A 16,890-nucleotide genomic window follows, 5' to 3' on the forward strand; every position below is an offset into this window, starting at 1 on the left:
GTAATTTGAATCCACTTGGGTACACCTGTACCCACTACCCAGCCAAGTACCCCCCCCCCCCTCCCCCACCTGGAATGTTAGTAAGATTTTTGTCAAGCCAGACAATGCATTATAGCAACGTTTATTAGAGAAAATGATAATAGTGAAGTAACTAATTTTGGGATGCCATCACATATATGGTTTACATCTGAGTGACCAATTGGATTTATCACAGTTTTTCAGGGTAAATTAAAATCCAGCACATATGTCTGTGCTTATTGAATTTTAGTGTTAATGATAGCATGGTCCTGAATGGCAAGTTTCTTGACTACCAGTGAAACTGCCAAGAACAAATAGGGAACTTGCAATCCAGACTGAGCATGCTTAGATGCAAAGGAGTATGGGATTATCTGTGGTTATCGTTATACCTAATCTGGAGCTACTGATAAAATAAACCTCCCACAATGATCAGGGTAAATATGAATTGATCGTTCGTGGTTACAAAAAATGAAACAACATTGTTTACAATACTAATTGATTAGTATTTATTATCACATTTCCCATGATGCAACATTCAACATGGCGGGTTTGCAAGTTCTCAATCCTTCTCCCTGGTTGTAATGATCATCTCTGATTTACAATCTTTTTATTAAATCACATTTTTTCTTTACAGAAATCATCACCTTTCTGCATATTAAATAACGCTTCACAAGATGCGATGTTGCAGGATTAGGAGAATTTGTTGTTACAGACGACAACTGTTCATACCACCAAAATTCTTCTTTTTGCTACTCCTTTTTGTCATGGTCATTACCATAGCAACATTAGAATACAAGTTTGAATTACATGACTATCTCCGCATTCAAAGAGGAGACTGTTACATGACAGCGGAACAAATTGATGATTTGAGATTTATTGTGAAAAAAACCACCAGTGTGTTTGATGAGATGAACATCAGCTATTGGTTGGATTATGGCACACTTCTTGGAGCAATCAGAAATGGAGATGTTTTAAGGTATGAATACTATCAGTGCAGAAAGAAAGCCTGCTTTCAGCTAACCCTTAGCATGTGCTATACCACATCATTTTCATACAATTTGTCTTGTCATTTCAAAAAACTGCAAACAATGTCTTGGTGTTAAATGTGTCATTTAGTTTAATTACACTCTGTATTCTTGTTTCATGCCAGCTTCAGTAAACGTAGCGTGATGTTATTTTGTTTTTATGCTAATTGAAATGGGTCCACGCATGTGCAGCATTCATGTGTCTGCTGTATTAATCCACACATGTGCAGTCATTCGTAGCTTTGGTACTGCAGATTCAACCCACCCACTCGCTTCCACTTGAGAATTTTCAAACAATGTATTACTAAACCAAACTATTATTTGATAGTATGTTTTCTCACAGCTCACACAAGAGTTTTTTGATGAATGACAAAAACACCCACAGGCACTGATAGCATTGCATGCATATGATGTTATAGTTTATTGTACTGTGAACACAAATAAACAATCTGTGTGTTTGAATCTCCCTCGTTTCGTCCGACAATGATGTTAATTTGTGTTCACAGTCAGATAAAATGTCTCATATTATACGCTTGTGTGCTATTAGTGTCTGTACTTGTTTATTGTTTTATAAAGAGTGAAAAAGCTGACAGACTTAAGCACATCTAACCACCATGTTTACTTTTGCTTATTTTGTTCACTAGGTTTGAAAGGTCTTTCTTAAATAATATATAAGTTTTGGCTCGAAACCAAAGTTTTATCTGAGTACCCTAGTTAGTAGGGCACTCTTTTCATCATGTGGGACGTGCATTGTGTGACATGGCTGCTACTTTTTCAGATGAATATTATGTAAATTGTTTCTATTTCTTGTTTCTTTGTGCCTCAAGGCATGATACAGATGGTGACATTTCAATTATGACAAACAAAACATATAAGGAACTACAAGAAAAACTTCAACCAGTTGGAATACGTCTAACACTGACAAGTGGACAGGGTTTTTACAGGGTGCTACGAGGTGATAGTGAACGAGTGGATGGTGATGATCAAGTACATGTTGATATCTTTAAGTGGAATTTGGTTAAAGGGTTATGTGATAACCATCCCTGTAAAAAGGTTGAAATGACTCAAAAATTCAGAAAAAGTCTCAACATTGCTGTTAGAGAATATGAAACAATACCACTTTCATGGATAATACCTACGAGGAAAATTGACTTCGCAGACTTCAAAGTTTATGTTCCAAATCGTGCAGAGGATGTCCTGAAAAATAGATATCCAGTGACTTACAGATGGACAATACCATACAAAGCAAAGTGTTGGTTGCCATGGTAGCCTAGAATAATCCAACGAAAGTTTCTTAATTATCATGATCAGATTATAAATTTGAAAGCGCATAAAAACAAAAGTACTCCAATCTTGCTAGCCATAGCTTACATTTATCTGATGGTGCAGTGAAACTCTAAATTCTCATTTTCTCAGGCTTGATATTGTGTGACATTATGCATATTAGTAATAATTTCTGTCACATGCATTCTTATTTGGTGCTTTTTTAAACCAATTTACTGCTTGTAACATGCCAACATGTAGTAGAATGCCATTTAGCAGTACTCAACACATCTGGCTCTATAGTTTTCACACAGCCCTCAATCACTTACTGCAGCTGTCAATCACTTACCACACATCCCTCAATCACTTACCATACAGCCTTCAATCACTTACCACAGTTGTCAATCATTTACTACACAACCCTTAATCACTCACCACTGTTGTCAATCACTTACCATACAACACTCAATCACTTACCATGCAGCCCTCAATCACTTACCACAGTTGTCAATCATTTACCACACAGACATCAATTACTTACCACAGTTGTCAATCATTTACCACACAGCCATCAATCACTTACCACAGCTGCCAATCACTTACCGCAGTTGTCAATCATTAACCACACAGCTATCAATTACTTACCACATCCCTAAACCGCTTACTATACAGTCCTCAATCACTTACCGCAGCTGTCAATCACTTACCATAGTTGTCAATCATTTACCACACATCCCTGAATTAATTACCATAGTTGTCAATCATTTACCACAGCTGTCAATCACTTACCATATAGCCCTCAATTGCTTACCACACAGCCCTCAATCACTTACCATGCAGCCCTCAATCACGTAACACAATTGTCAGTCATTTACCATACAGCCTTCAATCACCACAGTCAATCACTTACCACCACTAACAGTTAGAGATTTTAAAATCCTGGTTATAAAATGTACTGGTAATTTATATTGATGTTCACAGTTTTCATTAAAAGTTACGTCACTGATTTTATTATTGTCAGTCTTTATTATCATCATATATGGATTATTCCTTCATTCAGGTATTCCATTCTTTGATATTACAATGTATATAATTTTCTGATTATGGTGCTTTAGCCATGCAGTGTGTGTGTGTGTGTGTGTGTGTGTGAACAACTTAAAGTCAAAATCCGCTGGACCAATTGCCATGATATTTGGTGGGTGTATTACCCTGTGTGTCTACTGTCTAGTTGGGAAATTGTTCAAATCAAAATGATGGAACTTTATTCTTTATGGTAATTAATTACCATAAAGAATAAAGTTCCATCAGATGGAAAACAGTCTTAGCACCCCCTTAAACAGCAGCTGATGGACAATTGTCTCAGCACCCATATGTTCCACACTACGTTTTACAGAGTAGGGGCTGTTATTCCACTTGTTTTATAGAGTAGAGGCTGTTATTCCACTTATTTTATAGAGAAGAGGTTGTCATTTCACCTATAGTATAGAGTATAGGTTGTCATTCCTCTTACTTTATAGAGTAGAGGCTTTTGTTCAACTTATTTGATAGAGTAAGGGCTGTTATTCCACTTATTTTATAGAGTAGAGGCTGTTATTCTAATTATTTATAGAGTAAACGCTGTCATTCCACTTATTTATAGAGTATAGGTTGTCATTCCACTTATTTTATAGAGTATAGGTTCTCATTCCACTTATTTTATAGCGTAAAGGCTGTTATTCCACTTATTTTATAGAGTAAAGGCTGTCATTTCACTTATTTCATAGAGTAGAGGCTGTTATTCTACTTATTTTATAGAGTAGGGAGCTGTCATTCAAATATTTTTTAGAGTAGGGGCTGTTATTCCAATATTTTATAGAGTAGAGGCCTTTATTCCACTTATATTATAGGGTAGAGGCTGTCATTCCACTTATTTTATAGAGTAGAGGCCGTTATTCCTCTTATTTTTTAGAGTAGAGGCCTTTATTCCACTTATATTATAGAGTAGAGGCCGTTATTCCGCTTATTTTATAGAGTAGAGGCTGTTATTCCACTTATTTTATAGAGTAGAGGATGTTTTTCCACTTATTTTATAGAGTATAGGTTCATATTCCACTTATTTCATAGCGTAAATGCTGATATTCCACCTTCTAAACATAGTGTCACGGCAGTCATTCGTTTTGTGAGTTTTCCATGTGTCGTTTGTTTTAGTGAGACACATGTATAGGGCGGCGACCGGTGGCCTAGATGTTGGTCAGTGACAGTGTTTAGTGCCGAATGACGTATTTGCACGTGTACAATTGTTGTATGAAATATTTACATTTAAATAGGGGCATAGGCTGTGTCTCTTTTCTATGCTTTCGTTGTTCTCGTATCCTGACGAGACTCGAAACTTATATCACTTCACCACGCTGCGGTATTAATTCTGTACCGCGCCCGAACTGTTTCACAAAACGTGTTTCTAAGGTAAGTTCCGACAAGATTATGACGGATAGTTTTGAAACATTTTCACTTTGCTAATTGAATTTTTAGACATGGATGAACGTGTTCCACCAAAATCGAGGAGGTATTTGTACATTTGAAAATTTGCTACAAATACAATCGATTGCTGCATGTGTCTGTCTCTTGCAGAGGATGATATTAAGAACATTATGATAGTCCGTTATGCTTTTAACAGACAAAATTAAACATGTCATATCAATAACAGTATGTACACTTATGTACAATCTGATTAAAATCCGATGTGGTGAAAGTGGCTAGATGTCCTTATTTACCTCTATTCATCGTGTTGTGACGTTTGTTTTGTTCGGAGTGATCGCCGCCTTCCCACGGCGATCACTCCGAACAAAACAAACGTCACAACACGATGAATAGAGGTAAATAACGACATCTAGCCGCTTTCACCACATCGGATTTTAATCAGATTGACTTATGTATGGCAGCCTTGACCCCTTATCGACGTCTGCAGACTTTAAACTCATTACAGTGTAGAGGTTTGACCCCCCCCCCCTCCCCCCGTACGGCGTTTTGTTCCCCCATATTTTGGATAACGTTGCCAATTTTCAAGTTTTTTTCCTGAGACTTTTAGTAGTTTCCAAATTAACGATTTTCGGACACATTTTTCGGAGACTTTTGACACCAGTTTCTGGCTGAATAACAGACGGTGAATAGAGCTGAATGCATTGGGGCGTGTAGTATTTTTTAGTTTGTTGTCCTTGTCTCCAGGCTAAATATGCAAACGCTTAAATTAACCCAGAACACTTCTAGTATAGAGCGTACATTGACACATCTGTGTAAAATAATTAATTATGCAAATTACTCGTTAAAACTAAACAATATACTTTATAGGACACGTGTGCTTACTATGGTTGATGTATGTACCAATTTTTGCTGAATTGAAGTATTCGTTCTTTAGATATATATGACTTAAATACCGAAAATCATTAACTATGCAAATTACTCATTAACACTAAAAATATTCATCTGATACAAATAGTTAAATGATGCACATATGAAAATAAATGACACACACACACATAAGGAAAATGATACACATATGAAAATAGAGTGAAAATTAGTTGGGAAATTGTTCAAATCAAAATTATCTTACTACTGGTTGGTTCAAGGTAAAATGCCTGTCTGTCGGTGTGTCTGTCTGTCTGTCTGTCTGTCTGTCTGTCTTGTAGATGGTGCAAGATGTATTGAGCTTTACCTCTCAACCTACTGGGGGTGAAATTTGGTTATGATTCTGAAAGTGTTACTGTTAGTCTGCAAATTGAGAGTGTGTCATACTGATGTAATTGGCCCTAGTAACCATGGCAACGCCCTTAGCAACAGTCAAATGATATTTTTTTTACAATTATATCAAGAGGGATGGATAGGTAATTGAATACACATTATTTTAAAATATATAATGCCCTAAGCAACAAGACCACGCCCATAGCAACAGATAAACAATTATATATAATGCCAAAATAACACCGGTGACGGGAAGGTAAATGAATGAGTATTGCACAATTGTATGTAAATATGCCAAGCAACAAGACCATTCCCATAGTAACATTAAATGATGGCATGGGAATAAATATTCAAAGAATGTATGCAAATATGTCTAGCAACAAGACCACATAATCATCACAGAAAATAAATTCTACTGCCAACAGTTGTCCGCTTTTATTGACAATATACTATAATATTATGACAGTGACGTAATTCATATGGGTACATGATGACGTCATTGGTTTACAATTGAAATGAGTACCACCTCTGATGATAATTTCAGCACATATTTCTGTGCTTATGTAGTGTTTTTACTGATGACAGCTTGATATTGAATGGAAAGTCTCTTGGCTCTCAATATACTGCCGAGAATAAATTCATTCTGTGCTGTTCATTGAGCGAAAAAGAATTGAAGCGCGACCCCCTAAATTCCTCCGATCGCCCTCCCTGGTCATAAAGAATGTCAGCTCCCTAATGCCTGATTTTGTAATCTTATTTCCCTTAAATAATTCATATTCTTTGCTACAGAAATGTGCATCTTTCTTCATAAGTTCACAAGATGTCAAGTCATAGGCGTTGCAGATATCGGCTGAGGAAGTTTTTCCTAACTCCATCACCAAAGTGTATCATCGTTGTATTCCTTTTTGTCGGGGTCATTACCATAGCAACATTAGAATACAAATTAGAATTACACGACTATCTCCAAATTAAGTCAACAATTTGTTACTTAACGAATGAAGAAATTCAAGATTTGAGATTCATGCTGAAGAGCACCACCAACGTCCTAGAAGAGATGAACGTTACCTATTGGTTGGATTACGGTACACTGATAGGGGCAGTCAGAAATGGAGATATTATGAGGTAAGCTTATAATTATAAGTACTAGTATTATCGGAAGAAAGTCTGCACGAAAGTCTATAAACTCATTATACAGTTAGGGGAAACTTGGTATCACGAAAAACGCCCAACTGAGAGTTTAACGTCCTGTAACAGTATGTAATAGTATTTAGTGCTATAAATACAAAGCCGATGTGTAGTAGTATGTAGTGCTACGAATACAAAGTCAGTATGTAGTAGTATGTAGTGCTATAAATACAAAACCAGTGTGTAGTAGTATGTAGTGCTATGAATACAAAGCCAGTATGTATAGTAGTATGTAGTGCTATGAATACAAAGCCAGTATGTATAGTGTATGTATTGCTATGAATACAAAGCCAGTATGTATAGTAGTATGTAGTGCTTTGAATACAAGGCCAGTGTGTAGTAGTATGTAGTGTTATGAATACAAATCCGGTATGTATTAGTATGTATTGCTATAAATACAAAGTCAGTATGTAGTTGTATGTAGTGTTATGAATACAAAGCCAGTATGTAGTATTATGTAGTGCTATGAATACAAAGCCATTATGTAGTTGTATGTAGTGCTATGAATACAAAGCCAGTATGTAGTAGTATGTATTGCTATGAATACAAAGCCAGTATGTAGTTGTATGTAGTGCTATGAATACAAAGCCAGTATGTAGTAGCATGTAGTGCTATGAATACAAAGCCAGTATGTAGTAGTATTTAGTGCTATAAATACAAAGCGGTGTGAAGTAGTATGTAGTGCTATGAATACAAAGTCAGTATGTGGTAGTATGTATTGCTATGAATACAAAGCCAGTATGTAGTTGTATGTAGTGCTATGAATACAAAGCCAGTATGTAGTAGCATGTAGTGCTATGAATACAAAGCCAGTATGTAGTAGTATTTAGTGCTATAAATACAAAGCGGTGTGAAGTAGTATGTAGTGCTATGAATACAAAGTCAGTATGTGGTAGTATGTAGTGCTATGAATACAAAGCCGGTATATGGTAGTATGTAGTGCTATAAATACAAAGCCAGTATGTAGTAGTATGTAGTGCTATAGATACAAAGCCAGTGTGTAGTAGTATGTAGTGCTATGAATACAAAGCCAGTATGTAGTAGTATGTAGTGCTATGAATACAAAGCCAGTACGTAGTAGTATGTAGTGCTATAGATACAAAGCCAGTGTGTAGTAGTATGTAGTGCTATGAATACAAAGCCAGTATGTAGTAGTATGTAGTGCTATAAATACAAAGCCAATGTGTAGTTAAGAAAAGAAACGTTCTTTTGTTGACATATTACTTTATCTTAGTACTATGTAGTTACTATAGCGAAAATTCTTATATACCTCAATTTGACGACATTTTTTGATATAGAAATATTTGCATACAAACAGGTCCATCAAATTTGAGAACTAAAATGCCTCAACCTCCCCCCCCCCCTCTCCCCAAGAGAATTGACTTTTTTTAGCACAGCTGAACTGAGGTTCAGTAGTGCTATAGGGATCGCCCGGCATCTGTCTGTCTGTCTGTCTGTCTGTCTGTCTGTCTGTCTGTCTGTCTGTCTGTCTGTGTGTGTGTGTGTGTGTGTGTGTGTGTGTGTGTGTAAACAACTTAAAGTCAAAAACCGCTGAACCGATTGCCATGATATTTGGTGGGTCCATTACCTTGGGTGTCTAGTTGGAAATTGTTCAAATCAAAATGATCGCATCACAGGTGTGTGATTTGGGTCAAAAAATGTGATTTTTGGTCAAAAAACTTAAACTACCGGGCAGATTGGTGCGAAATTTGGTGGGAAGATTCTTAAGGGGGTGTAAAGTAAGATTTGTTCATGACATTATGATTCCATCAGTAATATGCAAATTAAGGCTAAAAATGTGTCTTGTTTGTTAAAATTCCAAAACTATTGAGCAGATTGGGCTCAAATTTAATGGGAATGCATCTAGGGATGTATGGACTAAGAAATATTAAGCATACAATGATTCCATGAGTGATATGCAAATTAGGTGTAAGAATGTTCATTTTTGGTCACAAACTTATATCTCAAAAAGTACTTGGTCAATGAGCCTGAAACTTGGTGAGATGTTTCTGAAAGTGTTATTTTTCAGATTTTCTCCAAAACATTTGGACAAAATTGGCCCAAGCAACCATGACCATGCCTCTAGCAACAACCAAATGGCAGTATATTTTGGTCAAATAACAACATCATCTGGTAGGCAAGTGAGTAAACATTCAAAAAATGTATGCAAATACCGTAGCAACCATGACCACGCCCATAGCAACAGCCAAACGGCCGTGTATTTCACAAAGATAACAGGGTTTAATAGACAATTGAATAAACATTCCTAAAATTTATGTAAATTTGCCCAGCAACAAGACCATGCCCATAGCAATAGCCAAATAATCACGTATATTGCAAAGATAACAACAGGAATAGAAAGACAAATGAATAAACATTCAAAAAATGTATGCAAATATGCCTAGCAACAAGACCACGCCCATAGCAACAGCCAAATGATCACATGTATTGCGAAGATAACAACGGGGATTAATAGACAATTGAATAAACATTCAAAAATGTATGTAAATATGCCTAGCAACAAGACCACGCCCATAGCAACAGCCAAATGATCATGTATATTGCAAAGATAATATCACGAATTCATGCACAAGTGAACAAAAACATGCACAAATGTATGTAAATATATCTAACAACATGACCACGCCCATAGCAACAGCCAAATGATAGCATATATCGTAAAGATAGCAAAATGGTTGGATAGGCAACTGGATAGTCATTCAGCAAATGAATACCTATTGTTAGCATGGACTAGCATATGGATAAACATTTTAAAAACTGTACAGTTGAGCTACAGCACCATTGGCCGTATTTTTATCTTACATCCTACAATGAACTATTGGTCTCAGCCCTCAATATTACTACTGATATAATCTGGCGTTGTTTCTTTACTCCACAAGGCACGATTCTGATGGTGATATCTCAATTATAACAACCCAATTATATGAGGAATTGAAAGAAAAAATGGAGCAAAATCGACTACGTCTAACAAGCACAAGAGAAAATGGGTTTTACAGGGTTCGCCGAGCTGATAGACATCAAGCCCTACATGTGGATATATTTTCATGGGATGTGATTGAGGGATTATGTGATCAGAAGCCTTGCAAGAAGGTGGCAATGACTCGAGGTTTCAAGAAAGGTGTTCAAATTGCTGTCAAAGAGTATGAAACAATACCACTTTCATGGATACTACCTCAAACAGAAATTGACTTTGCAGACTTTAAGGTTAAAATTCCGAATCGTGCAGTGGATGTCCTGAAAAACAGATATCCGGTGACTTACGGATGGACAGTTCCATATAAAATAAGATGTTGGTTGCCATGGTAACAACACCTGTAGGTCACAGTAGTCAAATAATCCTACACACCTTATGAAATGATCAAAAGAGTATCGATTTGAAAGCTTGCACACGTTGAACAACCAAAAGTACTCAATTTTTGCAAACCAGACCTGGCTGTCAATCATATTTCAAACAGTTGTCACTCACTTTACACAGCTGTCAATTAATTACACAGCTTTCAATCATTTCACATAGTTGTCAATCACTTTACACAGTTGTCAATCACTTTGTACAGCTGTCAATCATTTTGTACAACTGTCTATCGCATTTCACAACTCACCTGTTATACCTAATTATGAACCAACAGAAGGCTGACATTTAAGCATAGACCCTCCACGAGGGTCTATGATTTAAGGAACCAATTTTTGTATGTTTGTTGTTTTTCTGTCTTATATCATTTCTTGTTGCCATGCCATTGTGAATGAATAAATCCTTAGCTTTCTAATGAATTTCACAGTATGTATGTGGGGGGGGGGGGGTGTATTTGCATGTATAATAATGATAAATAATATATAACTTCTTATATAGCTTTCCTACTTCGTGCCCAAAGTGCTTTACAATTATTACTCCTGGCTCGGATTAGAACGGCACAACGGCCTTTTAGTCTTCCTCAACTCCCTGGGGAGCATACAATCCATTGCAGCCTCTATAGGCGCATAGGATTAAAGCCTTCACATTGCAACCTATATCCTACCCCAATTATACAGCTGGGTTGACTGAGGCACAGTCGTGGTTCAAATCTTGCCCAAGGACTTTTGCCACTCAGAAACAAAAATCTTGCCCAAGGACTTTTGCCACTCAGAAACAAACAGCAGACAGTGACAGGGCTCGAACCTGCAACCTGTAGATTCCAAGCCAATCACACGAACCATTCACCCATCATGACTCCTATGTATATGTATATTGTATGTATGAATGTATGCATATATTTGTGTGTGTGTATATATATATATATATATATAAATGAGTCAATGTAAAATGTGATCCTCCACTTATTTCTATTTTAGCACAACTGAACTGATAACGTTCAGTAGTGTGCTATAGGCATGGCAAAATGTCTGTGTCTGTATGTCTGTCTGTCTGTCTGTCTGTCTGTCTCTGTGTATGTGTGTGTGTGTGTGTGTGTGTGTGTGTGTGTGTGTGTGTGTGTGTGTGTGGATGTGTGTATTTGTGTGTAAACAACTTAAAGTCAAAAACCACTGGACCGATTGCCCATGATATTTGTTGGGTATATTACCCTAGCAGTCTATTCGGGATATTGTTCAAATCAAAATGATCTTACCACCGGTTTGTGATTTGGATTAAAAAAAATGTGTTTGTTGGTCAAAAGACGTAAAACTATAAAACTACTCAGCAGATCAATCTAAAATGGTTGGAACGTTCTCAGGTGTTTAGATTAAGAATTGTTCATTACATGATGATCCCATCAGAGATATGCAAATTAGGGCTCAAAATGTGTCTTTTTGGTCAAAAATCTATAATTTCAAAATTGTTTGAGCAGATTAGGTTGAAATATGATGGGAACGTTCTTAGTGGAGTTTAGATTAAGAGCTGTTCATGACATGATGGTCCCATTAGTGATATGTAAATTAGGACTAAATGGGTCGTCTTGGTCAAACATATATAGTTCCGAAACTACTGAGCAGATTGGGCTGAAATTTAATGGGGATGGAAATTTAATGGGAATGTAGATGAAGCTGTATTCATAACATGATGATCCCATCAGCGATATGAAAATTAGGTGTAAAAATTTCAATTTGGGTCAAAAACTTATATCTTGAAACTGCATGGTGAATAGATTGAAACTTGGTGGGGATGTTTCTCGGGGTATTATTCTGCAGTTATTGTTGAAAACATTTCAACACAATTGGGCTTAGTAACCAAGACCATGCCCTTAGCAACATTGAAATGACGATTCATATTACAAAGATAATAACAGAGATGGGTAGGTAAGCGACTAAAGATTTTAAAAATGTATGCAAATATGCCTAGCAACAGGACCTCGCCCATAGCAACAACTAAATGATGGTTTATATATTGTAATCCATTACACTGGATTTAATACCACTAACTGCAGTAACTATACACCCCACTCTGTGTCGATCTCTGCTAGAAACGTTTTTCTTCTCAAAATATGCTAAAGATTGCCAAAAGTGGGACCACCAACGTCCTAGACGAGATGAACATTACCTATTGGTTGGATTACGGTACACTGATAGGGGCAATCAGAAATGGAGATATTATGAGGTACAGGTACTAGTGTTAATGGGGAAAGCCAGCTTTCGGCTAATTCATTGATCGGCATGTGGACACACATTTTTTTAAAATGTACAGTCGTGTTACAATGCCATTGGCGCTACTTTTCCAAAATATGGCCTCCACGAGGACTGATTTGTATAAACCAACCCTCTAATTCCACTGCCCCCGCATGTAATTACTGAAGGCGCCCTAACAATATGAACATTATACTAGTATAGTTTAATTATGATGTAAATTTGATGTAAATATTTTCACTTGCATGAAATAACTCACCTTGTACTACTTTTAAAATTAATACTCTACGGAATTGTTTCTTTACTCCACAAGGCATGATGCAGATGGCGACATCACAATTATAACAAACCAATCATATAAGGAAATGACCGAAAAACTGAAGCAAGTTGGAATACATCTAACTGCTGAAGAAGGATTTCACAGGGCACGCCTAATTGATGATAGAAATAAAGACATCAACCTACACGTGGATATCTTTTCATCGAATGTAGTGGAAGGGTTATGTGATCAGTAGCATTGTACGAAGGTGAAAATGAATCGATATTCCAGAAGTAAAGTTGACACTGCTATCATAGAGCACGAGACAATACCACTTTCATGGATAATACCTGAGAGAGAGTAATTGACTTCGCAGACTTCAAAGTTAAAATCCCAAATCATGCAGACGATGTCGTGAAAAACAGATATCCCTTGACTTACAGATGGTCATTTCCGTATAAAATTAAATGTTGGTTGCCATGGTAGCAACATGTGCACGTTACAGTTGTTGAATAATCCTACACACCTTATAAGATGATCAAAATAGTATCGATTTGAAAGCTTGCACAAGTTGGACAACAAAAAGTACTTCATTTTTACCATTAAAGTACCTTATGAATATCTGCTGGTGCAACAGGGGAGTGGACAAGAAGACAAACGTTAATACGACTGTCAATCACTGTTCAAACAACTGCCAATTACTTTTCACACAACCATGCAAGGTTGTCAATCACACAGAGAACCCTGTACATCCTAGCACTTGGGTGTGCTCATCCTAGTGCTAGGATGTGGCACATCCTAGTGCTGGGAAGAAGAGCATGTACCAGTTGTGTGCCTCACAGTATCTCTAAAGAATATACCTCCACTGCCCTGTACATGGCTGTGAAAAATATGCCTGTTACATGGGTGTGGAATACTGCCTCTGTGCCATGACTGTTTTCACATCTCAGTACCATAGTTGTGTACTGCACACATAGCACAAAGTTGTGCACATACATGTATATATATATATATATATATATATATATATATATATATATATATATATATATATATATATATATATATATATATTGACAAATGTTTTCATTATAGCCATTTAATTTATACTTTTTCATGTAGATTTCTAATGGTGTTACATAATTATCATTTTTCTGAAACTGAGGCTGTTATTCCACTTATTTTATAGAGTAGCGGCTGTCATTCCACTTATTTTCTAGAGTGAGGCTGTTATGCAACTCATTTTATAGAGTAGAAGCTGTCATTCCACTTATTTTATAAAGTAGAGGGCTGTCATTTCATTTATTGTATAGAGTAGATGCTGTCACTCCAATTACTTTTATAGAGTACGGACTGTCATTCCACTTTTCATAGCGTAAATGCTGATATTTCATCACCTTCTAAACATAGTGTCACGGCAGTCATTCGTTTTGTGAGTTTTCCCTGTGTCGTTTGTTTTAGTGAGACTCATGTAGAGCTACACGTAGGTGACCGGTCACCAGTACGTTCGAAATAGTGCCGAATGACCTAATTTTACGACTCCGATTGTTGAATGAAATATTTACATTTAAATGGCATAGACTGTGCGTCCTTTGTGTGCTTTCGTTGTGTTCGTGTCCTGACGTGACTCGAGAGAGAGACAAACTCCATAATGTTACATATTCACCATGTTTAACAATGTGTTTCTAAGGTAAGTCCCGACAAGATTTTGACTAATAAGTTTCCAATATTTTCACTTTGGTAATTACATTTTTAGACATGGATGAACGTGTTTCACCAAAATCGAGGAGGTCTTTGTACATTAGAAATTTGTACCTTAGTACATTAGAAAATTTGCTACGAATACAATCGATTACTAAATGTGTCTGTCTCTTGTAGAGGATGATAAGGACACTATGATAGACTGCGATGATTTTGACAGACAAAACTAAACATGTCACATCATTATTGTACGGGGGTATTCACATAGTAATGGTACTTATGTTCACATATATGTATGGCCGCCTTGATCCCCTTTTCAACGCTTGTAGAATTTTCCCATAGTTTGGCCAACGTAGCTTCGAAGTTGCCAATTTTCAATTATTTTCTGAAACTTTTGAACAACATAGTTTCCAAATGAACAATTTTCTGACACCTTTTCACGAGACCTTGAGCTTTTGACGCCATTTTCTGGCTGAATAACAGACAGTGAATAGAACTGAATGTATAGGGAAGAAATGTATTAATCGCCATCTTGGTTTCTGGGGCGTGTAGTATTTCATAGTCTTTTGTCTACAGACTAAATGTGACAACGTTTATATTTCCCCCATCTTATATAGTCAGGTGGCTTAACACCAGTTTTGAGGATTATTGTTACACACCGGATAAAAGCAGCAAATCTGATAAGGACACTATGATAGACTGCGGTGATTTTGACAGACAAAACTAAACATGTCACATCATTATTGTACGGGGGTATTCACATAGGAATGGTATGTTCACATATATGTATGGCCGCCTTGATCCCCTTTTAAACGCTTGTAGACTTTTCCCATAGTTTGGACAACGTAGCTTCGAAATTGCCAATTTTCAATTTTTTTCTTAAACATTTGAACAACATAGTTTCCAAATGAACGATTTTCCGACACCTTTTCATGAGACTTTTGACACCATTTTCTGGCTGAATAACAGACAGGGAATAGATTTGAATGTATAGACTTAATGTGACAACGTTTCTATGATGTAAGCAATAATACGAGTTTCTATACCCGAATGTACTTATATCTTTAGCAAACAACAGAGTACTAACCAGATTTAAACCGAATGCCCTTCCGTAAGGGTATCGTCTTGATATCATAAATATAATTCAAACTCCCTGTTCAAACTACACATTGTGCCCTCACTGTGCACTGAATATATATAGGTCAATGTAAAGGTCACCAGTGTTACTACAATTTTGCGAAGTAATACACGTAGGCTAGATCGTGAACAACAGTGTTGAAGACCAACAATTTATTTCTGTAAGCTTATAGATTTCATAATATTGTTATAAATCATACTTTATTACACCTGATGAATGTGTTCAATGAAAGTGTATATTTAAGCAATAACCCCCACCGAAGGCGGGTATACACGAGATTTTGGTACAATTCGCGACATATAGCACGAGCCGAATGGCGAGTGCTATATGGAGCGAATTGTACCAAATTCGAGTGTATACCCGCCTTCGGAGGGAGTTATTGCTATTATATTATATCAAAATATGTGTCTATATCTTCTAAATGTGATTCTGTGGTTATTTATATGCCTGAAAAAGGCGAATTCGCACGTACAGAAAAAGATCGTCGGTAATAGATCGTCGGGAACGAGCATATTTTGATGAGTGGATACGTTCATGTCGCCCCCGGACACACACACTGCATGAACGTTATGAACACAAACCATACACTGCATTGCATTGATAAATTACTTTATTTACGTCATATAATGCATAACGACGCGCTGAAACTAGCAACAAAGAAAACGGGGCAAGAGGTCAAAGAAAGTAACAATTTTGTTTGGATATTTACATATGAACAATACAATCTTGTACACTGCTAAAAATAGATGTCTCGGCGTTGAATCAGTTGAATCGGAGACAGTAAATCAGAGACGCGACGTTACGCTACTTTAATGTAATGGTTAACAAATTGAACATTGACTGAACCTGAAAATGTACAGTTTTGAAATAATCCTGACGCACTTGACTGATGGTTAAAAGTTAAATTGGTGTTGCTTGATTCAACGAGAGCAGGACGGGCTGAGACGGCTCGTTGCATGGGAGAACTTGTACCT

General features: G+C 36.7%; 4 protein-coding genes across 4 annotated transcripts in view; all 4 read left to right on the top strand.

Annotated features, from left to right (window-relative positions):
* Positions 1 to 782: 782 nt before the first annotated feature.
* Positions 783 to 2,312, top strand: LOC144448131 (uncharacterized protein RT0683-like). The gene is made up of 2 exons (XM_078138283.1): positions 783 to 994; positions 1,871 to 2,312. The coding sequence occupies exons 1-2, from the start codon at positions 783 to 785 to the stop codon at positions 2,310 to 2,312; spliced, it is 654 nt and encodes a 217-aa protein (XP_077994409.1).
* A 2,334-nt stretch (positions 2,313 to 4,646) lies between these two features.
* Positions 4,647 to 10,949, top strand: LOC144448355 (uncharacterized). The gene is made up of 3 exons (XM_078138571.1): positions 4,647 to 4,748; positions 6,810 to 7,142; positions 10,106 to 10,949. Exons 2-3 carry the CDS (start codon positions 6,841 to 6,843, stop codon positions 10,530 to 10,532), a joined length of 729 nt encoding a protein of 242 aa, XP_077994697.1. The 5' UTR covers positions 4,647 to 4,748; positions 6,810 to 6,840; the 3' UTR covers positions 10,533 to 10,949.
* A 1,827-nt stretch (positions 10,950 to 12,776) lies between these two features.
* Positions 12,777 to 16,890, top strand: part of LOC144448354 (ribitol 5-phosphate transferase FKRP-like) — a 33,791-nt gene continuing 29,677 nt past the window's right edge. The window contains exon 1 of the mRNA XM_078138570.1: positions 12,777 to 12,792. Within this exon, the coding sequence (XP_077994696.1) occupies positions 12,788 to 12,792 (5 nt within the window). The 5' untranslated portion in view covers positions 12,777 to 12,787. The remainder of the gene's footprint in view (positions 12,793 to 16,890) is intronic.
* The window catches only part of LOC144448681 (uncharacterized protein RT0683-like), a 5,132-nt gene continuing 2,907 nt past the window's right edge, over positions 14,666 to 16,890 (top strand). The window contains exon 1 of the mRNA XM_078138967.1: positions 14,666 to 14,767. The gene's annotated coding sequence lies outside the window, so the exon portion shown is untranslated. The remainder of the gene's footprint in view (positions 14,768 to 16,890) is intronic.

Source organism: Glandiceps talaboti, chromosome 17, assembly GCF_964340395.1.
Source record: "Glandiceps talaboti chromosome 17, keGlaTala1.1, whole genome shotgun sequence".
In the NCBI taxonomy this organism is placed as follows: Eukaryota; Metazoa; Hemichordata; class Enteropneusta; family Spengelidae; genus Glandiceps; species Glandiceps talaboti.